This window comes from Nannobrachium achirus (assembly GCF_963921795.1).
Source record: "Nannobrachium achirus genome assembly, chromosome: 15".
Classification (NCBI taxonomy): Eukaryota; Metazoa; Chordata; class Actinopteri; order Myctophiformes; family Myctophidae; genus Nannobrachium; species Nannobrachium achirus.
Genome location: NC_137822.1, coordinates 32,681,060 through 32,705,920, shown reverse-complemented (window position 1 = coordinate 32,705,920; position 24,861 = coordinate 32,681,060). Strand labels below are relative to the sequence as shown.

The window sequence follows — 24,861 nt, the reverse complement described above, 5'->3', positions numbered from 1 at the left end:
GGGACCATGACTACTTATTCTATAGCCTGCGGGGACCGTGAAAATGCAAATAAACAGATTACATTTGGGGGAAAGTGAAAAATGGGCTTGTCCCTCTCTTCATATGCCAATGGTCAATGCCCGTGTGCAAGTTGTGGAAAATGCATGAGGATGGAGAGACAGAGGTTGCCTCATTTTATAGCAGGATAAAAAATAAATAAAAAATAGAGACGGCATGATCAATGTTGTTAAAGCCTGTATAGATTTGAAAAGTGTTTGCTGAAAATATTCCCTGGACAAAAGATCGATTTATTAACAAACATCTAAGTGGTTCTAATGTTGAGATCGTAACTAGCGACTTTAAGCAATGGACGGCTACGGCAGACGAGAACAGTAACCGGAAATGATCAGCGCTCGATAGATAAACCTGCCGCCGTCGCAGCTGTCCCTACAACGCCAGAAGCTCCCTTTCCACGTAGCGTGCGTCTACAACGTCTGCTGCATAGACACGTCGCCATGGGAACCAAAGAGTTCAGTAAAAGGGGTGGGACCCCGTCGGCGACGGTTGTTTGCTACAGCGATTACGTCACAGCAGCCGTACTCCGCCTGTTGTTGCCGTCCTGAAATTTGTCGAGCTTAAACTGCCTATTGACAGACAGCAGTGGACAGAGACATGGGAATATGGGGCCTGCCTGCAGCCTGCTGATATCTATCTCCAGAGTGACACACCATCACACAGAACAGGCTCCAAATGAAGATAAGACGGGTAATCTCGATCGCTATCTCTAAGTGCCATGAATCTCTCAGCAGGAGGCCTCTTACGGAAGCTAAATTAAACTCAGACGCCTTCAGGGGCACTTTGTGAGGAAGTCATACGCAGGAAATTGTTAATTTAGCGCGTCAAATTGTACCCCGCTGCGTATATGCTTTTTGCATGTGTTTGATATCTAGTCTAATTATAGTCATAATTAGTTTAACTTAGTTTCCTTGACGTGTGTATGTGTATATGTGTTTGTGTGTGTGTGTGTGTGTGTGTGTGTGTGTGTGTGTGTGTGTGTGTGTGTGTGTGTGTGTGTGTGTGTGTGTGTGTGTGTGTGTTGTGTGTGTGAGTAAGCAAGCAAGTGTGTATTTATGTACAGTATATGTATATATATATATATATATATATATATATATATACTAGAAAAAAAGCCCCCTGCGGGGGCTTAAGGGGAACACACGCTGGACGCGGAGGCGGCGCGGAACGCCTCGTCTGCCGTGCCGATACGCCACTGTTCTATTTGACCAGCGTTGCCGCGCGTTGAACATGTTCTCCCATGCTTCTCCCCACCGGGGGAAATGGATGTGCTGTGTGGCAGCGCGCCGCATCCAGTTGGGGTTACCGCGCGGCACTTCACGTGCGTCGATACCGCGATGCGACGCTGCGCAGCTGCCTGCGTTCAGTGTGTGCTCCCCTTTATGTCCCTAGTGCCCAGTTGTCTAGGTGGCCACCTCTCCAAGTGCCCACATATCCCTATTGGCCAGTTAAAGGGAATGGCCTACAGCAAAACACGGCCCTGACTGCGTGGGGCCCCAGACAGCCACTGCCAGACTGTCCATGTTTGCATATTATCTCTTTGTCATTTAAATATTATAGTGACTGTGACAGTGGTGTTACAGTACATGTCAAACCTACACACGGCTATCCTATGCACTCCATAGTAATCACATAAATACAGAGCTATTGGAATCAGGTGCGCCCAAATAATTAATTAATTTATGTCCCGATACTACATTCTTTGGTGCAGTATTGAACAGTATTGTAAAATGAACAGTATTGTAGGCCTATATTGTTTTAACATTAGGCTATACAAAATAGATATGTAGGCTATTAGCCTATATAGGTCTATATAAGATATATAATACACCTAAATAGCCTATAGAATCAACCTTGCCTGTCAACAGGCATAAAAAACTATTTTGCCATTTTTTAGGAATAAAATGTGATGTAAATAATAAATGTCAAATAAACTGTTAGATTCACTTGACACCACTGTCACAGTCACTATAATATTTAAATGACAAAGAAAAAATATGCAAACATGGACAGTCTGACAGCAGAATTGAGGGTAGGCGAAATGGCTCAGACAGGTAGGTGAAAAGACTCTCCTCCAAGGTGAAAATGCCAGGCGAAAGGACCAAATGCGTGTAGGCGAATATGTTATAGGCGAAAGTGCTGGTGACCTTTTTTAGCACCAATATAATAGGAGTCAGGACAAAGCAAATGGCGAAAGTAGGCACGTTCTGAGACATTGTCGACCCGTTGATTGTTGTTAATATTTGGGGTTTTTGATGTTGGAAATTACATAAATGCCTCGCTGGTATCATGTTTTTTGTGTATTGCACTATTCCTCATCCTACCCCTGCTCTCCATTGCAGAAAGCAACATAACGAATGAAGCTTGCACGTTAGAGCAGCGTCCCTCCGTCAACACAATGTTACATGCGTAGGCTATTTAGTTACACCATAGCATTTGCACGATCGCGAATGTGTCACTGTGTGCGTTCGGCGTGCATGCTCTATTAACGCATTATTATAATGCACGATCCAGTGGTTATGGAGTGAGGCAATGTTTTTTGTGAACATGGATCGGAGAGACAGAGAAACAGACAGGTTTTCACTGCAGCGCACGCACACGCACACGCACACGCACACACACACACACACACACACACACACACACACACACACACACACACACACACACACACACACACACACACACAGGACGGAGGACGGTGTATCTTTCTCTGTCTGTATCATTCCGATCCGAGGCATTAAAACGGTCCGGTCGCGCCCCCCGCCGCCGCCGAAAACCGAAAGAGAAAAAGTCTTCCTAAAAGCTGTTTATGTGTTTGCAGTGTGTGTATCTTGTACAATAACAATACTATCCGTGTTGTGTCCAAAAATGCCATACGATTCTCTGTCTGCTGCTGCTGCTACTGCGTGTTAGATATGGGACGTTCGCGAACGAATCAAGTCTTGTGAACGGCTCTTTGAAATGAACGATGGGATCCGGTTCGTAGTAGGGAGCCGTTCCTTTTGTAAATGAACAGTGGTGGAAAAAGTACTCAACTTCTTTACTTAAGTAAAAAAAATATCAATACTGCAATCCATGTGGAAATACTCTGCCACAAGTAGAAACTTGGAATGTTAAGTAAAAGTACAAAAGTATTGGTATCAAAATGTACTTTAAGAATGTCCTATTTCACAGGTTTTCCAATGAATAAAATGTAAAAAAAAAGAAAAAAAAAATATTTGTGAGCTTGTAGATCGGCTATTTTCAAATAGCAGGTATGTAGGCTACATATGTATGTCAGAAATACATTTATATAGGGTTGAAGTTATTTGTAATCATAATCCAAATGACAAAATCTACATAGTAACTCAAATGAGCCAGTCTTTTGAACGGCTCTTTGAAAGGAACGGATCCAAGATCCGGCTCACTTCAGAGAGCCATAGATCCCATCTCTACTGTGTGCACTGCAGTCGCACATGCGCAGTAGAGTGGGAGGGGGGTCCTAGCGAGAGGTGGCTAAAATATATGCCTGTATAAAAAATGACGTTTTATATTAATTGCATGACAATTAAGTACAATCATGGCGGCAAACATAGCTTAGTAGCTTGCCAGAGTATTGAGCAGTGTACATGCCAAGCGGGGAACCGTTACGTTTCATATATATATACTGTATATATATATATCTCTATACTGTACCTGTATATACATTCACACACATATATGCCGTTCTACAAGTTCACAACAGTGAGCTTTAGCTATTTTCGGCACACGACCCTGTCAAACGAATGAGAAATCACTGTTTCAATGCGTGTTGTTTAAGTAGTAGCATGTAGGTAAGTACAGTAGCATGATGTTTAGCATGTCCCTCTCTGGCACTCCTGCCCACCTTCTTTTCGTCGCCTTCCTGCAGAAGCTGCATGTTGCTGCGCCGCTGGCTGTCCGTCCGCCTGAGCGTGGCGCTGCGGTGCTCGGGGAGGTCAGGGGGCGGGGACACACTCCGCCCTTGCGGGTCAACCCAGGTGTACACGTGGTTGGTGACGTAGCCGCCCGGTATGCGACCAACAGAACGCACCGAGAGGTTGAGCTTTTTACTACCTTTCAGCACCTGAAAGGAGGAGAGGAGAGGAGAGGAGAAGTTGTTAATTCCATGCATGAGCTTAACGCGGCTTCATGTCAATATCTGCCAGAACGTGTCGTGCACACATACATGAGTCTGAACTTCAAAGACATACAGACTACGATCTATAATCCAATCTTTTTTTAAATCTCTTGGTTTGACCAGGGTAAACACACGCACACAGTGCACACGGACACACACATGCACTCTGGTGGAATTCCAGACAGTGATATGCACTGATAAGCAGCAAATGCATGTTAAAAGACTTTAGCAATTTATGCAAATTGCACACTAAATAGGCATCTGTGGTGCAAACGACTCCTGGCTGAGTGGCTGTACCTCATTTTGGCCTAAATGAGAGTAGAAAGTACTAATATCCCCCACACCCCAAAACACTTCGAACGTTTTGAAAGAACATTTCAGGGCTTTCGTGGTCTGTTTCAAAACCATAGACTGTATAAAAGATATGGACAAAGCGAAGCCATTGGTTTCTATTCAGCGCAAATGACACAATATGGGTCCTTGGCATGTGTGTTGCCATCATAGATTGTAAAGGCACCAGAGGATGCTATTGGCTGCCAATGGTCACGTGCAACCGCAGGGATACATGGGAGAATGTGGTCGGAGCCTCCCGAAATACAGCACACGAAGAAGAACACAGCCGGCTGGTATCAGTTTAGTTGGCCACGCCCCTGCAACTTTATCATTTATTTTAAAATAAATTGGACCAAATTTCGACAAAAAGCATATGATGGTGATTGAAAGGCATTTTTTTACTAGCGATAGGAACCATTAAGTATTCATGAAAATGTTAATTAAGGTTAGAACACGAAAGGGGAAAATGAATGGGATCCAATGGAGAACAATTCTTTTTGCGACCGGCTGGGGGGGAAAACAGCGCAACTAGCGGCCAATCATAGGAAGTTTTACTTCCGTATTGGAGTCATTTTAAATCGGCAGAACTATGCTCCTGTTCAAAACGTCAAGCACATAGCAGCATGTGCTGTGATGCGTTTACTTTTGAGGCGACAGGACATACAGACACAGACAGACAGAGCCGGTTCTAGACAGGTTGGCATACAGCCACTCTGTAGAACAAGCAGGGCTGATGAGATTTACTGATATTATCCCCCAGTATATTAAAAAGGTGTTGTGTGGGCTATAGTCAAATGTCGAGACATGCCAGACCACCAGCATGGTCCTTTACATATTTGGATCATTAGCTGCTTGAGCCTCCAGCACACTCCTTAGAATGTTCATACTTTGTCAACCCGCCTTGACATTTCCACATGATTAGAACCACAATAAAATTCACGTAAAAAACATGAATCATGTCAGCTGAAACATGAGGAAGCTCAACATGGATGTGTCCTCTCACAATTCAAGTCTTCCTATCAACTCAAATCCGTGCACAAGCAATAATGACTACTGCTGTTGAATTGCCTGTTAAAATGCAAATGAGAGGCTGGATAATTTATTTATTTCTTTGTCTCAGAGCATTTAGATTATAGAGGACGCCTTTCTACTTGTCAGTTGAGCACATGTGGCAACAGACCCATTTTATTTTCACAAAGCTGATTGTTAATTCTTCTTGGAGAGGTATTACTCCAATTTAGATGATCACAGATGATCATTATCATGAGTGTGCCGACTGCAGGCCCTTCATTCTCTCTACTGATATTAAAGGACATGGGTCTCCGTCAGTCCTCACACATATTTTCATAAAGATAAACCCATACAATACAAAATGAGAGATAACTAAAACTGCACTCTGGTGCCAACTTGCGCCTTGCTGCCAGAAATGCTGGTCTGTGATTTGGCTACGGGCTTAAACACACACAGACACCTACATACATACATACATAACACCTACATACGCAGCCGAATGCAGTACTTGCAAGTAATAAGAGAAGAAAGAGGCAGACAGACAGACAGACAGAGGAATCAAACATCTTTCATACTACATACATGTACAAAGAACGGGAATACCACTCATTTTCAACATTGAACTATGTCATTAATATACCTTAGAATTGTTGTCTGGAAAGAAGAAAAAAGTCCACCCCTTCTGTGTTGCCTAGAACTGGAGGATCACATGACTTGGAGTCATATGATCGGTGACATCATGAAGATCTACTCTTTGGCTTGCAGAGTACATCTTCATGATGTCACACAAAATTAGTGAAAATAGCAAATCTACATTTTTTAAATCATTTTAAATCATTTTTAAAATGTAGACAAAACGAACGGTTTTGGACATACAAGGTTTATACCCGACGACAATATAAATAAGGAAACCTCTGTCATCAAAACCATTACTAATTTTATTAAATGGTTGCGTATGTGCGTGTGACAGATGTGTGTCTATGTTCACTGCGTGTGTGTTGGAACTGTTGTAGCCACTAGCCAGGCACACATCGAACACAGCCCTTGCCCATACATAACTAAAAGTGTGCAAATACTTTGACTAGTATACTAGTAAGACACCTGAGGGTGATATGCGACCTCAGGGTGACATGCGACCTCGCCCTAAAGGGCGAGGTCGCGCCAATTCTTGACCATCTGACCAACCACAGCGTTTCTCTGACAATTCTAGTTGTTGTCATTCTGGGGGGAGTTTGTTCATGTTTTTGTGAGGGTATCACCCTAGGAGACACGTAGGGTGTGGGCGATAGGGCCTAAACATGGAGATGTGGTACAGAATGACTCATATATGGGCATAAAAAGTATGTCATGTGACATCACTTCCTGTACAGACAGTCAGACAGACAGCCATTGACTCCGGCCTAACAATGGCTACTGTCTATGACGGTAGTTCCATATGACATGATGGACTGGACTATCTCCATATATAGTGTTCTCCACATCTCCATGTTTAGGCCAAACAGGTTTTCTCCATTTCTCCATGTATAGGTCCAAATGCCCAACGTTGAGCTTGACAACGAAACGTTCTTAACACAGCCGCCCCCATATTTACTTTAGAAAATATGTTAAATTCTAAGAACGTTTTGAGTACCGGTTTGAAACAAGAGCGAATAAGCGCTACACTTCTGGAATCCTGTGCGTCGGATCCAGGCCTAATAACATTATCTGGCCGCCCCGTTGCCACCTCCTTGTTAAGATGGTTGCACACTGCTGTGTTTTTCGTTGCGAAATGCGTTTTTCAGGGCAAGGAGAGAGAGAGAGATAGAGAGAGCAAGGGACCGAGTGGTGCGCGAAACAGGCGGCAGTGTGCAAACGTTACTGACATAACGTGAGGTTGATTTTTTTATTTGCGCGCTCCGAAATTCACTCCGATATTCGGCCCGAAAAACGCAGCAGTGTGCAACCACCTTTACATTTTCTTTTCTGAGACTGCCGACTGCACATTGTACCTCATCCACCCTTTCTTCTCTCTCCTTTTGGTATCTTTATCCTCCTCCTCCTTTTTTTCTTTTTTATTCTTCTCTTTTTTGTCTTTCTTAGTCTTGTGTATCCTTCTCTCTTTTTTTTGTCTTTCTTAGTCTTGTGTAGCCGCCCCGTACAGGAAGTGATGTCACAACTCGCTGACATCACACTGACATCTCTTCCTGTACAGAAGGAAGGGTAAATGCGACCTTCGGTCGCAATAAATACAGCTTTGAGGATATGCCTCTGCCAACTAGTTGCCATTTACATCCATATCTGTCCAGACTCATATATGAAGTGAACGAAGACTTAAACATGTTTGTGAGGTGACTGAGGTCACAGCGACCTTGACCTTTGGCCCTACCTACTTCTAATAAATTCAAGTGCACTTTTGACCCAAATGTCATGGTATTCCCTCAAGGTATCCCTGAGATATGTTCAAATGTCAGGATGGACGTACAGTACACATGTACAGACGATCCGCAAATAAAATACATCATGGCATAAAAAGCACTGCTGTACTTTCATTCTTCTCACACTTCAAGCTAATCTTTAATGGAGTTTTAGTGATGGAGTTTAATTTTGCATTATCATCATCATCATCTCTCAGATTTAACTGTTTTTGGAGACTGATGTAACGTCATTGTGTTTCCCCATAAAACACAATATTTTCACACGGAAACCACGGGCGGCTCTCCGTTTTATGGGGTGATGTAATTTGTGCAGGTCTCTCTCTCTCTCTCTCTCTCTCTCTCAGCCACTTTACCAGCCAAGCCACCACTCTGATTTATGGTTCCCAACAGGCTCTCTCATGGTGCGTGCTGGGCAGAGAAATTTGACCGTGCATTTAGGGGAAATGGAGGAGGAGGAGGAGGCAGGCAGTGAGAGCAGTGTTTAGATGAAACGGGAAGGGGAAGAAGCTCAGAGTTAGGGGAACAACAACGCATGCAAGGACTCAGGAGAGGAGTGGGCGGGGGAGCAGAGCTAAAGCGTCATTTGTAGGCTCCTCCGTCGTATGGTGGTGTCGCACACTGAAACAAGGACTGCACTCTGTCAAGGTGCCAACTTGCGCCTTTGGCACAATGGCCTACTTGTGCACCATGAGGTGCGCTCACCACTGGCATCATCACTGGCGATGCCAGTGACATCACCACTGGCATCACCACAGGAATGCTGGTCCCTCATTAGCTGTTAATGATGACGTTGATTAGGCTATGGGCTTTAACACATACAGCTACCTACCTACCTACCTACCTACCTACCGACCGAGGGCTTTCAACGTAAAAAATACCGCAAAAGGTCTTATTTGAGATGTTCCTTTTAGGCAGGGTGTTTAACTGTACTTATACTGTACTACATTTCAATTGTATTTATTGACTATACTTGTACTGTTCTCCATTTTTCTCTAATAAAATAATCAATCAATCGAAAACCTACCTGTCCTACATACCTACCTACCTACCTATACATGCAGCCGAACGCAGTACTTGCACGCTCTGCTGGCGCAAGTAACTAGACTGCCCTCTGTCGAGGTGCCAACCTGTGCCTTGTGCGCTCATTTAGCCACATTTGGCTGGTAATTTGCGTCACTTCAGAAGAAAACGATAAGTGCAACTCCAAATATGGGGTCGTACAAGCTCTGCTGGCGCAGGTACAGTGAATAGGAAATGAGCCTACAAGGCTCCGCGGTGAGATGCGATGCGACACGTTTCACAATTAGCTCACGCGTCATGATTATGTGAGCTCATGAATCGTCCGTTTCCTGGCACGAAATCGTCGTATGCCAAACCATGAATCCGGCTTAATGGATGTAGTGCATGCGGCTGATGGCAGTGTGGGTTTCCACAGAGTGCTCAACTGGTCCCCCCCATGTAGCTGTGGGGCAAAAGCTGCCTTGTCCGTGGGGGGAAAAGTGCTGATTGTGACACTGCGCTGATGAAGCGAGGCCTGCTCGCGAGGCGGAACAAACAGTACTGGGAAAAATAATGGGAAATATAACAGAGTATAATGGGAAATGGCAAAGGCAGGTAAACTGCTTTTGGAATGAGGCCCTCAGACAAAACAATGTGCTCTCGTGAGAACCCGCGGTGATCCATTGTGTACACAACGCCGGGCTCCATAAGCCGGCCCACTTCATTTAGGGAACCCTGAGTTCGATGTAAGTAGGTGTAACATACTCGCGATTGTATTAGGGAAGTGCAAGATTAAGCATCCACCAGTACCGTAGTGAGTTCTTTAACTAATAGCACCGCAGCAACATCATACAGTACACACAAAACATAACCCCAATGGGAAACAGACCCCCGCCCCACCCCGACACACACAAACACACAAAATATAAGTAAGCCTTGCCGAGCCATAGGGCAGGAGCCTATCTCCTGTTGCTGTAGCGTGAGTCTTTAATATGACCCGGCCAGGGATCGAACCCCGAACTCTCCAGTCTCAGGGCGGACACTGAGCTGGTACCACAATATGGCTGGTAGTATTAAAGCTGCAATCTGTAACATGTATGTCCTTCTTGGCCTGGGATTCAAAATTCTACCACTTAACTAACCTCTGGCAAGGGAGATGTTGAGCTTTTAGTTTCACACAATACCACTTGTCAACCAGCAGTTGTACGTCCTCCTACCTTACCAAAAGGTCTAAATGTCTTGGTACAAAAGCACCCCCTCCAACCACTGAAGGTGTGCAATTTATATTGTATTATCATACTATTTAGTGTCCACTGTACTCCATGTCATGAGCTTTGGAAGAACACTATTAGCTGCTACGAACATTCCAAGCAGGTTGGGAGAACAGAACAAAAAGGTCCACCAGGGTATACTGGTACTTTGTGGTTAAAGCCTATTTGCTTCTTGGCCTTGAAAACACTCACTAATTGCTCCCACTAATTGGCCACACTTGATAGCTTGTTGTACTGATGAATCGTTTCTCACACAGCGACACACCTGTGGGCTGATGCAGACGTTATACAGTACATATGTACTGTATACAAATACATACGCACTCATTTGCACAGACACACATATCACCGAGGAGCGCAGCCGCCTTAGAATTGGAAGCAGGGGTCATCACATTCGCCATGCTGGCTTGTGGTGGACATTTTTGTCAAAACTTCATTTTTGCCAAGGACACAAAATGTGGGGACAATATTACCAGAAACACAAAGAGATAGCCCTGAATGACCATAACATGTCTAATTCTCAAGATTTGTACAATACCAGAGTTAAGGGGGCCCTTGCAAATAAAACATTTGAGAACTCCGAATATGCCATATTGTCATAGTAAATCAGTGTCATACATACTCCGAAGAAAACCTGGAGACTGACATTCTGTAATTGGGAAGAAAATAAGAAAAGTATGATGGTGTAAAAAAAACAAAAAAATCTATTCTTGCCACGGACACATTTTTCCATGTACAGACATGTTGATAACCCCTGATTGGAAGGTTCCCGGGTTCGACCCCCAGCTCCTCCTAGCTGCATGTCGAAGTGTCCTTGAGCAAGGCACTTAAGCGCTAACTGCTCCCGATGAGCAGGTTGGCACCAATTTGCGTGTCTGCCTTTGCCAGCAGTTTGTGAATGTGTCTGTGAATGGGTGAATGTGAAATAAATTGTAAAGCACTTTGAAGGGTCAGACAGACTAGAAAGGTACTGTTTACCAGAGCACCTCCCCCACATTAGAGGCTTTCCACAAACTGCAAGGAAGCTTTTACTGTTGGCCAACATAACCTTTCTCATTAACTGCAGAGAAAACACTACCCACATAAATCAAAAGGCGTCCACATTCTGGGCATGTCATAAAACAGGCAAATATTCTGGGTGAATAGGTGAACATTCGGCAAGAATAGCAGATCTACAAGGTATTGTCTATTTTTGGTGAAGAGGTTTGGTGAAGAGGGTAAAAAGAAGGGGGGCAATTATAGACTCCTGACCTTGGTCAACGAAGTCTACAGTACTGCCTTTGGATAATGGTCATTCTAACATTTTAATACAGTACAGGTAGGCCTAATATTGTACACTACTTCAGATAGTCGAAACAAGAGAGGGAGTGTTATCATACGAATATTTAGTCTTATCTTGATGAAACATATGGGCTCTATTTTGATTGTCTTAAGTACCAGCTTATGCCTTAACTTGAAGGCCTGTCCATAATGTCTCCGACCACCAAACCTTTCGTCGGAAAGGTCCGGTTCAAATACAAAATGGCGTCTCTCGCATCTTCCGAAAAGCAATACCCCGAATTAGAGTTCGGAAAGCTACACGTCGAAAAGTCGGAACTCTCCAAAGAAAAGTTTTGGTGGTCGGAGACAGTATGGACAGGCCTTTAAGTTAAGGCATAAGAGCTGGTACTTAAGACAATCAAAATACAGACAGTCTCACAAGTCCCACATGCAACAGCTCACAAAAAAGCTTAAATTCTCTCCCCCGCTTTTTGAAAATTGTTTTTGCCTCCAAGCCAAAACAAATCCTGTCTTTGTTGGACTATGCTGATATCATATACAATAATATGCATGCCCCAAGATCTTTCCTCACACACATTTCATGCACAGTACAAAGGCAGTGAACGGCTTTACATAAGGCAATAAAGGCATATAAAGACATAAAAGGAATTTAAAAGCATAATAAAATAGAGCAATAAAGAATACAGCAGGCTTAAGCTGAATTATTTCATAAAAGGCAGTGGAGAACAAAGTCTTTATCTGGATCTAAAAGTAGTCAGTGTGGGCGCAAGTCTCAGATCCTCTGGAAGTTTTAGTTTTCTCCAACTGTGTGTGACATAATAAATAACTATGTCTATAGGCTGCCTCAACCGTATCTTGTTATAACTCTAGGAAAAGTTGAGCCCGATCAATACTTTGTTGCGTGACGCCATCAAGCGTAAATGCAATGTCTTTTGTAGGACGGTTCCAGACAGCTGGGACTTAAATTTAAAGATGACTTGATTTAAAGATGTTCACAAAGATATTAAAATCGCTTCTATGATTCAATAACAGTGAAGAGATGAGAATAATCTGAGAAGGTGGTTTATTGTATCACTCTCTCATAGAGGTACGAGTGAAATGTTGGTTAGACATGTGAAATAGAACATCGGTGTAACATGCCTTCTTAGTTCTAGTTAAGAATAGGTTGGACTTATTTGGACATAACATGCTCTAATTATTATCGACACCAAGAGGGCAGACTTTTATTGTACTGTACGTGACTGTCTTTGTGTCTTTCGCTGCTATAATCTTTGCCAACTTCTAGGCCGATCTGTGCCACAGTGCTTCTTTGAGCTTTAGGCAATACCTCGTCATTCACCAGAGTGAACCTGAGTGAACACAGAATAAAACTCTCTCAATAGATGATCAAGCATGGATACATTCACAACCTCTAGTAGTTATTGTATAATATAATCTACCACAGCGGTCCTATGGCAAGGACCCCAAATAGCCATATGCTGCAGCCCCCTTATTGAGAAATGGCTTTTAAAAACAAATGTCAAACATATGGATGCCAACAATCTTATGAATTGAATTTAACTGTTTTACATTTATTCTTTGAGGGCCTCAGCCTCCCATAAAAAAACTAAAAACTAAAATAAGGTAAAGTTTGCTTGCAACTATAAATACTGTTTTCTTTTTTCTTTTCTTTTTCTTTTAAGTTGTTACAGTCTGCATTCTGAAGTGTAATTACACAATTAACAAGCTGGCAACGGAAACATATCAGTCTCTGACTTGGGAAGATAGCTGAAATGTGTTTGTTTGTGCTGCAGCAGGAGACTCACTGATCTCTGAGCTGTGTATACGGATCAGTGCTGTCTGTCAGTGTCATGCAACACGGCACAATGTTCAAAGCCTGTGTGTGTGTGCGCAGTATGTGTGTGTGTGTGTGTGTGTGTGTGTGTGTGTGTGTGTGTGTGTGTGTGTGTGTGTGTGTGTGTGTGTGTGTGTGTGTGTGTGTGTGTGTGTGTGTGTGCGTGCGCGCAGCATGTGTGTGTGTGTGTGTGTGTGTGTGTGCGCGCGCGCAGCATGTGTGTGTGTGTTGCATTGGTGCACTTGTTGGCAATTGTTGCCAACCTGTCAATAAAGTTTTTTCCCACTGTAAGTGCTCCCACTGTCATGTCTACAGCACCACTTCCTAAACATGTATTGTTGGTGTTAGTCGGAAAAAACACAGCTAGCACCCGGGAGGACTAAGAAAGGGGAGGAACCAAACCAAGTCCCTGTCTCTTACCGAATGAGATAAACAGCATATTGTTAAAACATGATGTAAGTCAATATATTCCATGTATAAAACAGTGGTCTACTGAACGTAAATTGTAGATGGTGCATTTATATAGCGCCTTTATCCAAGGCGCTTTACAGAGATTGTGCATTACATTCAGCCATTCACACACACATTTATACACCGATGGCAGAGGAAACCATGCAAGGTTAGCACAAATTCTTGGCCATCTGGACAGACTCGACAGTGATGTATATCAGACCAGTTACCCATATATGGAGACCCCTGCATGATATAGTCAACAATGTGATGTCAGAACATGCCCATATATGGGCATTACCAAATATGGGCATTCCCAGATATGCACTTAATATTGATGACATCGGGACAGGGATCTCCATAATATGGGCATATAACGGACAAGGACGTAATTCATTTGCAAGTGTGACTCGTTATGACATCAACGATCTCCATATATGGGCATAAAAGGGACATCAAGCCAGAGCGTTGATGTCAGAGCGGCAAACCCATTCTGCTAAGAGTGGTTCCCCTGACATCACAGTGACATCAGAGCATAATGTCAGAGCGACAAACCCATAGATCCACAGACAATCCCATAGAATCAGTGTCAAGCGTGACAGGGATACGTGGACAAGATGTGCCGGTTTTCATAGTATACTTGGGACCTGCGGTCGCAACGACCTGCGGTCGCAATAAACTTCTCACATGTTATAATAATGGATCCATTTGTCTTTTTTTGGTCAGCAACACATTCCCGCACATGACAGATAGCTGGCGTGTGCATGTCATTTTGACATGTGCATTGTGCTGGAAGCTTAGGAAGCATAATCACATCCCCAAATATTCAGAGTGTGCAGTGTGCAACGCGTGTGCGACGACTGCGTGCATTTGTTGGACGTATACAGTAGGGAATCTGCTCAGCCAGAAGGATTAATGAGTAATTGACAAGGCCGCCGACATAGACTTAATGGACCGGAGTCATCAATCACAGGGATTAGCCAAAGGAAAACATCCAGGATTGAGCTCCGGCCCCTGTGCCATCACCACTTATCTACCCATTCCACCAATCCATCTTTTACCCTTCTCCCTTCAATTAGTCTAAAATACCCCTAACCCCCCTACAGCAAAAACCCTTCAATATTCTCATAGGGTGGAAAAATGTAACCCGTTGGGGTCCTCACGGTTAAATGAACACTGACAATTGTATAAGTGTGTACAAGTACACAGCACACACACACACACACACACACACACACACACACACACACACACACACACACACACACACACACACACACACACACACACACACACACACACACACACACACACACACACACACACACACACACACACACACACACACACACAAATGTATGCAGTGCACACATAACAGACACGCCCATTATTCACCCACAATGCACAAGGGAGCGATTAACAGTTCTGCATGAATGCTGTAGTTTTTTAACTCTCTCTCGCTCTCTGTCTCTCTCTCTCTCTCTCTCTCTCTCTCTCTCTCTCTTAATAACTCTTTCCTTTCCATTAAGACTCTATACTGTACATCATCTCTCTTCCATTCAACATTTGCCAGCCTCAAACCACTCATTAAGACATGGGCATGATGGGCTATAATCCCCCCTGGGGGCAACAGCATAACTCTTTGCATTTTTAATTCTGCTGCATGCAGACACAGAGGGTATTATTCATAATAAATGAAAGGATTGATATAAAAAAAAATACATACAGCAGTTATTTCTATTATAGTGCTAGATGAGCAAAAAAACAACAACCATGAAGTTGTAATCTCTGAAACTAAATATAATTACATAATGATACTGTATGGTGCATTGAACCATTCACAGGTCAACTTTTTACACACTCAAGAGTCAAAGGCACACTAAGACGGCCAAATGCAGCTACAAGAAGTTTGTTTTTTACTGGTAGTGTACATACACATGACATTACATAATATTGTACTTGCTGTTTTAACTCACTGGTTCATTCACTCATCTCTGCATTGGAATAGTCACATTTAATTATATTTTATATCAGTGCCTAGGGCCTACTATGTCAGTGGGTCAAAACATACATAGCAAAACCGTGACTGTTAAATGCAATGTACCTTACTTACTAGTTACTTACTTACTAGTAAGGTCGCTCACATGGGCGTGTGCACATGGGCGCATACATGCATCCGCCTGGGTGACGGCAGACTGCTGGGCGAGCGCTGGCATTATGGCATGGGATCAACTTTGACCAAAAGAATGCACAGATCTGGTTGGTTGTTTAAATTGGACGTCCGGATCAGGAATTGAACTGGCGACGCTGCCAGGCATCCATGCCTATATGTGGCAATGGTGTGGGGCTGGACCAGTAGGCCAGCAGAGGGACGGACGGACGGACGGACGGACGGACGGACAGACATGATCTGCAGGTTTTCATACTTAACATGCAACCTACGGTCAAGAGTTTTATTGAACCCCAATTAAGACCCTGGCCCGGCATGATGTGCGGTGTGTCTGTGAGTCTGTCCACCACTCCTTTCAAACCCCCCTCCACTGCCATTCATCAAACTGTCTTCCCACAGCTCTGCTCTCCTCCAAGCTCATATCTCTCGTATCGAACGCCATATCTCTCAGCGTCTGTTATTTACGAGGCCTCCTCCCAGGCGTCAACACCCTGCATCTTTCACTGGTATTTACTCAGCGAGAGAGAGAGAGAATGAGAGAGAAATGGTCACCTCTAGCCTTATTCTTAGATCTGATGTTGCATCTGTGCGCACGTTCAAGTAATTTACCTCTATGCACGGAAGTCCTGCTGATGGCTCCACTCATCACTGACCATAAAAAGGGGGCAATCTGTTACTTTATTATAAGCTGAGCAGATGTGCTGAGTCACTGATAGCGTAACGATGTTGGCAATCAATCCACACTCTTGCATTCCTGCCGACGGCACAATTTTGGCCATCTTATGTCCATAACATGTCACACTGAGCGATGGGGAAAGGGTGATTAATCGCGATTATCCACCTCGTCAGACTGCGAGATGAATTGAGTCTACCTGCAGTGTGCAACATTGTAACATCTATCTACAAAGGCAGCTGGTCAGCTCACACAGACTACTAGATGGTGGTAGCCTGCTTCCAGACCATAGACCCCGCCCACTCTCAGAGTGGACTCTTTCTCTGGGCTGGAGCTGAGTACATGAATCGGCATTGAGTAACCAAAAACTGCGGCTGATCCAATGAGCGCGGGGGTGGGTCTAACGAATATCCAATCCGCGCAGCAGTTGAAACGATTCAAACGAAGTTCACACACACAGACAGGCTGAGGAAGGCACACACACACGCGCGCACGCAGGCTGATTTCACCAAGCTGTTAATGTTGATTACATGTTTCTGGTCGCAGTTCTGTGTGGAAACAGTCACTGGCACAGACAGAGACACACACACAATCACACACACACTCCGCGACCGTGCGTCGTGTTCACCGTGCGTCTCGATCACCGTGCGTCGCGATCACTCGCGCACGGACGCGTGCATGCACGCTCGCAAAAAAGTCCCTCCCCAGTAAATCACTCAGAATAGGGCACAGTTTCAGACTACTGCGTGAGCTGAGTCTGAGATCATGCTAAGATGGTGGTCAAATCCTCTGCCACTTTAATACATGAAACTGTGTAAAACTATGGGCTACCAGCAGGGCTTTTACAATCCCTATGCTCTGTGAAGATTCTATGGCCTAAGGTAGTGCATAGCGCAAGTGCCTTGGTGGACTTTCCTCCTGCAAAGTAAGGAGGGGGGTGTAAGTTAGGATAATGCACATAATCCGGTTTCAATAGGGCCTATGAAAGTCTTGGGCCTTGTAAAAAAAAATCTAATAGTTCATTGACCCGGGTCCGCCAGACACAGGGGTCTACTTGGTCCCCTCCTTTTTTCCCTCTATACCAAATACCTTTGCCGAAAATAGCTACAAGCTCACAACACATTGCATTGCGCCAGCATTGTGTTGTGAGGCTCAGCATTACATTACAAGCGCATTACACCGCAACATGCTGAGTGCTTGTAGATCGGGTTATTTTGTGATTAAGTAGTCAATTAATCATAAGTGTGTTGTGGGGGAGTAACAAATTGTGTGATTAAACCAATGAGAGTGTTCTTCCTTCCCTTGGGGCTAGGGCTGTCCCTAGCCCCAAGGGAAAGGAAAGGAAGAACACTCTCATTGGCCTTCAGCTTGCATATAGTCACTGTCGGGTGGAAACCTCACCCTGCTTCATCATACAAGGCCGTCGCATAAAAAGTAGTGAAAACAGCCGATCTACAAGCACACAACGCCTCGCACCGTAGATCGGCTGTTTTCACTAGTTTAAACCATTTTTAAAATGATAAATACAAAACGAACAGTTTTGGACATACAAGGTTTCCACTCGACAACGACGATATACAGCTATTCAAATGTGGGATTCTGCGAGTTGGAAGAGATGGCAAGTGGTTTTCTGCGGAGGAGACGGTTTTGCTCACGTGCGAAGTGAAAGTGCACAACCATCTACATGCAGTCCACCAACGCCGAGGTGAAGCAGTAAACACGGGAGAATGTAGCGGGAGTGTGTCTTTGTCTTCTGGCAGACAATGGTGAAAGCAAGGTAACGATTGAAGAAGGAAGGCAGCGGTTCGATGTCAGTACATCTTCATCATCATGATCAGGAGTGTCGCACCAAATTCTGGGCCCTGTTCTTCATAGGGGGACCCATTTAGACTGGGAACGCATTATTTTCATTATTTTGTGCTTTAACTATTGAAAAATAGCAGACATACAAGCTCACAGCGCGGCACAGAGTGCCACGCTGCGAGCTTGTATTTGTGCAAGTCTTTAAATATTTCAAATCCTTCCAAGGTTTTCAGATTGCTACATCAGTGGTGTTCAAACCTTTTCATGCGAAGGACCCCCAAAATTATATGTATTTGGTCACGGACCCCCATCTCAAAATATTTAGTTCTAGGGACCCCCCAGAATCAAAATTTTAGTTACAAATGTTCGCTTAAAAAATACCTAAATTCAAAGATTTGCATAGATTTTCACTGCTTTTCAAAAATAGCAGATCTACAAGCTCACAGCACATCACCGGGTGCCGTGCTGTGAGCTTGTATATCTGCTATTTTTCAATAGCTAAAGTATACAATAATTAAAGCCCCTCCACCTTGGGCCCTCGTAACTCACTCCCACTTTTCCCTCCCTTGACGCCCCTGATCATGATGCCCTATGAAGATGTACTGACATCGAAACTTTATTCGCCTACACCCTGCTATTGAAAAGGCTTAAATTAACCGAGTTTGCGCCAGTGCCTTTCTTCTTCTACACATACCAGTGGTAGCAGTGGATCCCCTTTGTTCCCGAGCAATGTAATGATGTCAGGACTCAGGAGACAGGGAAAACAAAAGCTCTCCGCTCACCGAATACATCAAGTGGAAACTGGAAGTGTACCACGCATCTGTCACATTTCTCATATTCCATTCCCATTGACAATGATCGGCTTCCAAAGTTTGTGGGGGTGGCCGGTTTTGCTCAAAATGTCACACATCATGAATGCAGCGCCCGATTGCTGGGAAGTTTGCACGCATGTTCCAACTATAAGCCAAGGAAGTACCTGAATCCCAAATGTTTCAAATCTCACGGTGGCGCTGACTAAACATGCAGCTATGGTTTCTGACCGAGTACAATATCTAACAAACTTTGGAGAGGCAAAGACCTTGACAGAACAGGACACACAGAGCATTGGTAGCAGAGAAGTACAACTGCTAAGACCAACAAGGCACCTTTCTAGTGCATTTCTTGCACCTACTGTACTTGCAACAGCCAAGGAACTAGAAGGAACTAGACTAGAACCAATGGAACATGGATGGAAGGAGCACTTTGACTTTACAGCCCTCATGTTTTGGCCTACAACTCTTGAACCGTATCGTATGTTGCACAATCAACAACTCCTTTTCCCTGATTCCTCATGGGTCATTATGCAACTTATAAGCCCTGTTTGTGCCAAATAAATGTTTTGCCATAGTGCGTTTTCCACAGATTTTGTCCAAAACTCACAAAGATCGGTACATATTATCTTGGGGGTCATATGATCAAACTCTATTACTCAGACTTTTCAGATCCCATTCCAATTGGCTATGATGACTGCCTTCCATTTTGCAGGCCCTGGGTAGGCAAGCCAGCCTGGCGGAGACCTGTGCTCCACAGAGGAGCACACTTTTCTAGTTCATGTATGTGTTCACATGCACAATTCAATCTACTGTACATGCATGTGTGTGCACACACACACATACTGTACCTTTCCACTTCCGCATGAATGACTGCACGCCACAGCCACTCAATTCTGCAGCGCTCCAGTTTGCAGGAGAAAAGCCCATGACAGTAATGAATTGTCTCCCGCTCGGGGCCATATAAAAGCTTATTTTGGAATGTACAGCTGCTGCATACTGTAGCAGCAGCCATGTCTGTATGCATTGTACGTAACGGAATCAATTACAAACCACCTTCTGCTCACAAACACACAGATGTAGCTGTATCCACTCGCGCACGCACACACGCACGCACGCACGCAAACTTTTAATTCTACTCCACTACATCTCATATGCAAATATTGTACTTTTACTTTTACTTATTTGAAAAATGTTGTTAGTAGTTACTTTGCTGATATAAATGATTATATTATAAAACATACATAACTACTTTGTTATGTATGTATTGTACCTAACATACATAACTACTTTGCCCTATACCTTGGCTATTTGAAAATAGCCGATCTACAAGCTCACAACGTGTCACATCGTTGTGAGCTTGTAGATCTGCTATTTTCAAACATTTTGTACTTTTATTAACTCATTCCCTGCCAGGCCCGATAGTCCCGAGATTATTCCAATGTCTTTCCCCGCCAGGCCCGATAGTCCCGAGAATTAAAAAAAAAAAAAAAAAAAAATTCAAAAATTTTCCCCCAAAAATGGAGTAGGCATGATAGCAATCGCGAAATTGCATGTTTAACCCCCATAGCAACCCCATCTTTCAAGCATGGCAGCCATTTTGGCAGCAATCTTTGTTAAACATAGTGGCTGTTATCTCATGAATGCCTGAACGGATTTCCATTTGGATTTTTTTGTTTGAAAGCTGTGAGCAATGTGGACACACGTGGTGCATTATCTAGGCATGGGTGTGCATGATCCGTGCACACCCAATTACATGGAAGTCTATGGAGACGAATGGCAGGTGGGAGTACGGAGGTATGTTAAAATGGCGGTCAATGTGTTAAGAACATTTTGATGCCAATACTTTTACTCAAGTGCATTTGAATTCTGGACTCAAGAGTATTTCTATATTGCAGAACTGATACTTTTACTTAAGTAATAAATGTGAGTACTATTTCCATCACTGGGTTTTAACCACTTAAACCCTATATGCTATATTCTTGTTTGACCAGGGCCCACCTGCAGGTTATACTTAACTTGTTTTTTTACCTCTACACCAAATCTCTTCGTTGAAAACAACACCAATCCTGCAGTCGTTGTCGAATGTTCACCTGTTATGACATGCCCAGAAGGGGGGTGCTAGGAGACATGTGGTTAAGTAATCACTGCTTCTTCTGCCTTGTTTTATAGCAAGGCATTACAAATTGGAGCTGTGACAGTTTTTGCAGTAAATGTCGGAGGTAGAGGACAGATGATTCTTATCAATGTTAATGGCGATTAGACTCAATATCTCATTAAGCACACAACATGACTTATTTCATTCACTTTCACTCATTTGAGCTAGAGCCCGACCGATACCATTTTTTCCGACCGATACCGATATCCGATGTTGGAGAGTGCTAGAGCACCGATACCGATACGATACCGATGTTTTGTAAAAAAAAAAATATTCATTTAAGATCATTTAATTGACAGCTCGCCCCTCGGATAAATGGTCAGATTATTGCTTTTTTTGTGCTTTTCATGTCAAACTTTAAGTTTGGTCGCAGTTATCAATTTCTATTGCTTGTTGGATAATAATACTCTTTTAATTTGGGGGTTCTGCTGTGTTTTGTCTCGTTTATGAATTAATATGTGTCTTTTATCCAAACGTAAATGCATTGCCAAGCAATTAAACAACACAAGTTCTATAGTCTATAGTCAGACATCTATATTTCTCTGTGGATTTTCACATAGGCCTACACACCTTCCTCCACCGCAACATGAAAAATCAGAGTTAGACAGTGCATGTGGTGAGTGAACGACACACGAGAGGCAGCAGCTCCAGTAGTGTTGGCTTGCATCTTGGACTATTATACTGCACTCTGCTGGATAATTCTGGTATTGCCCACACATAGGCCTATATAACTCAGGGTTTCATGCTCTATCCGCAGACACGTTACAGACAATTAACTCAGTTACTGCCAATTAAATATGCCTTCTTTGGGTTCTCCCTGCCATAAATCTCCATAGACTTCCATGTAATTTATAGTGCACAGATCATGCACGCCCATGCACAGAGCATGCACCATGTTTGTGCAGGCTGTTCACAGCTTTCAAACAAAAAAATCAGATTGGAAATCCGTTCAGGCATTCTTGAGAAAATAGCCATTATGTTTTACGTTTCATGTTATGTAAGCAAAGATGGCTGCCCTGTATGAAAGATGGGGTTGTATGGGGGGTGGAACATGCAAAATCGCGATTGAAATCATGTTTACTAGATTTAATGGGGTCAAAAAAAAAAATAATAATAAATAAATAAAAAAAAATAAAAATATCGGTATCGGTGGAATAATTCACCGATACCGATACCGATACCTCCAAAACGACCGATATATCGAATTGACCGATATATCGGTCGGGCTCTAATTTGAGCACATCAGCAGTGCCACGATGCCAGATGTGTCTATTTTTTGGTATCTTCCATACGAGTCCCTACAATATATTCCACTCGTTGCGTTGACCTTGAAAGTCTTTGAAAGATTTTATCGGTTGGTGATCATAGGCTTTCATCAATGGTTGATTGCATTGTCTTTGTCTTGTCATTCACAGACTGATCAGAATGTCCATGCTTTAATGATGCCGTTAATTTTGCCCTCATCAGTGGTCACACTTGGGGTGATGATTGGGTTGTCGCAGAAGTTGATTGGAATACAGCCGAAGCACACCATACTGCAAGTGTACACGCACGCACACATTTAAAAAGATAAGGATTAATTATATTCCTGAAAGGAAATTACATTTATATTTAGCCAAGGCAATGGGTGGCCAAAGAGTCGTATCATTTCGCTGTTACACAAAACTACTCTTGCTTGCAAGAAATTGCTCCTGGATTGCCTGGATTGAAACATTTGCAACCCATCAAGCTATACAATCCAAAGCAAATGGAATTTCAGGGTCTTGGCAAATTCTGTACAAACAGTCACAGCAACAGTAGTTCTCAACAGTAGTTTGCAACATGTGGGTCGGGACCCCCAGAGTCCCCACAGGGAGGGGTGGGGGGGAGATGAGGAATTGTTTTTTTGTTTGTTTTTTAAAGCAAATAATAAGACCAAAAAGTAACCAAAAACAATACTATGAAAGATGGTCAAACATTGGCCAAATTGTCAAAATATTAGTGGACCAAGTCAAATGCAATGCCTACAATTCCAAGTGCTTGTCAGGGTGCGGGGTCCCCAGTTCAAATTATGATTACTTGGGGGGTCACGGCTTGAAAAGGTTGAGAAACACTGCTGTAGAAATTAAGTCAATGATAAACTGAGTTATTTTAACAAAATTAGATTTGAGCTATTACCCCAGGCTATGTTGCAAACACAAGCGCAATACAGAAAGTAAATTAATTTCGGTGAAATAATATTTTGTTCCTCATTAGTGGCCAAGGCCACGAAGTGGCAAAAGGCCACTCATTGATATTGGACTTCATCATTAGTGGCCAAGGCCACGAAGTGGCAATGCCTTGGCCACTCATTGTTATTGGACTTCATCACTATTATTATTATTATTATTATTCCGCCACTTTTGCTCTAGCGGCTAGACCGTGCAGTCGCTTTTTACGAAACTCGGCAGTATGGCAGAGGCCTATGCCAAACGGCTAAAACGCGAAGCTCGCAACAATCGGCCAAAGGGTGGCGCTGTAGGAAGCCTTCGAAAGTGCAAACTTTGAACTGGTGTAGCTCTTGCCCTGTTTCAGGTACAGCAATGAAACCTGTATACACTTATGCGTCTCCTCATGCCGAACAACTTTTACGCTCTGACTTTTGACCTCTGACCTTTACCTCTCCCACAATTTTGAATTATATGAAAAACAGTCAAAATCTATCTCCTCCTGGGATTTTCGCGTAACGTGCGCAAAACTTTTTTTACATGAACTTTGGACCAACACGGTCATCGCACAGCGGCCGGATTTTCTTTAAAGCGAAACATTATTTTTTAATAATTAACCGTATAATGCAGTTTCATGCAAATTATTCTTCTGCCTCTAAATCATACATGCAAAGTGACACGTTCATGGCAGTATGGCAGAGGACTATGCCAAACGGCTAAAACGCGAAGCTCGCAACAATCGGCCAAAGGGTGGCGCTGTAGGAAGCCTTCGAAAGTGCAAACTTTGAACTGGTGTAGCTCATGCCCTGTTTCAGGTACAGCAATGAAACCTGTATACACGTATGCGTCTCCTCATGCCGAACAACTTTTACGCTCTGACTTTTGACCTCTGACCTTTACCTCTCCCACAATTTTGAATTATATGAAAAACAGTCAAAATCTATCTCCTCCTGGGATTTTCGCGTAACGTGCGCAAAACTTTTTTTACATGAACTTTGGACCAACACGGTCATCGCACAGCGGCCGGATTTTCTTTAAAGCGAAACATTATTTTTTAATAATTCACTCAATGTTGCAGTTTTATGCAAATTATTCTTCTGCCTCTAAATCATACATGCAAAGTGACACGTTCATGGCATTTGGCAAATATGTCGAGGGTTAGTCCAAATATCACTGAAAGCAATCTTACTCCAATTGGCCAAAGGGGGGCGCTATACGAAGCGTTTGAAAACTCAAACTTTAAAGGGGCATAAGTCATGCCTCGTTTTGTTTG

The 24,861-nt window shown here is 43.4% G+C and overlaps 1 protein-coding gene across 1 annotated transcript in view; it reads right to left on the bottom strand.

Moving 5' to 3' along the window:
• Positions 1-24,861, bottom strand: part of whrna (whirlin a) — a gene marked incomplete at both ends in the record, with an annotated part of 264,691 nt that overhangs the window by 147,037 nt on the left and 92,793 nt on the right. Inside the window, one exon of the mRNA XM_080742584.1 lies at positions 3,924-4,142. Coding sequence (XP_080598710.1) covers positions 3,924-4,142 — 219 coding nt within the window. The remainder of the gene's footprint in view (positions 1-3,923; positions 4,143-24,861) is intronic.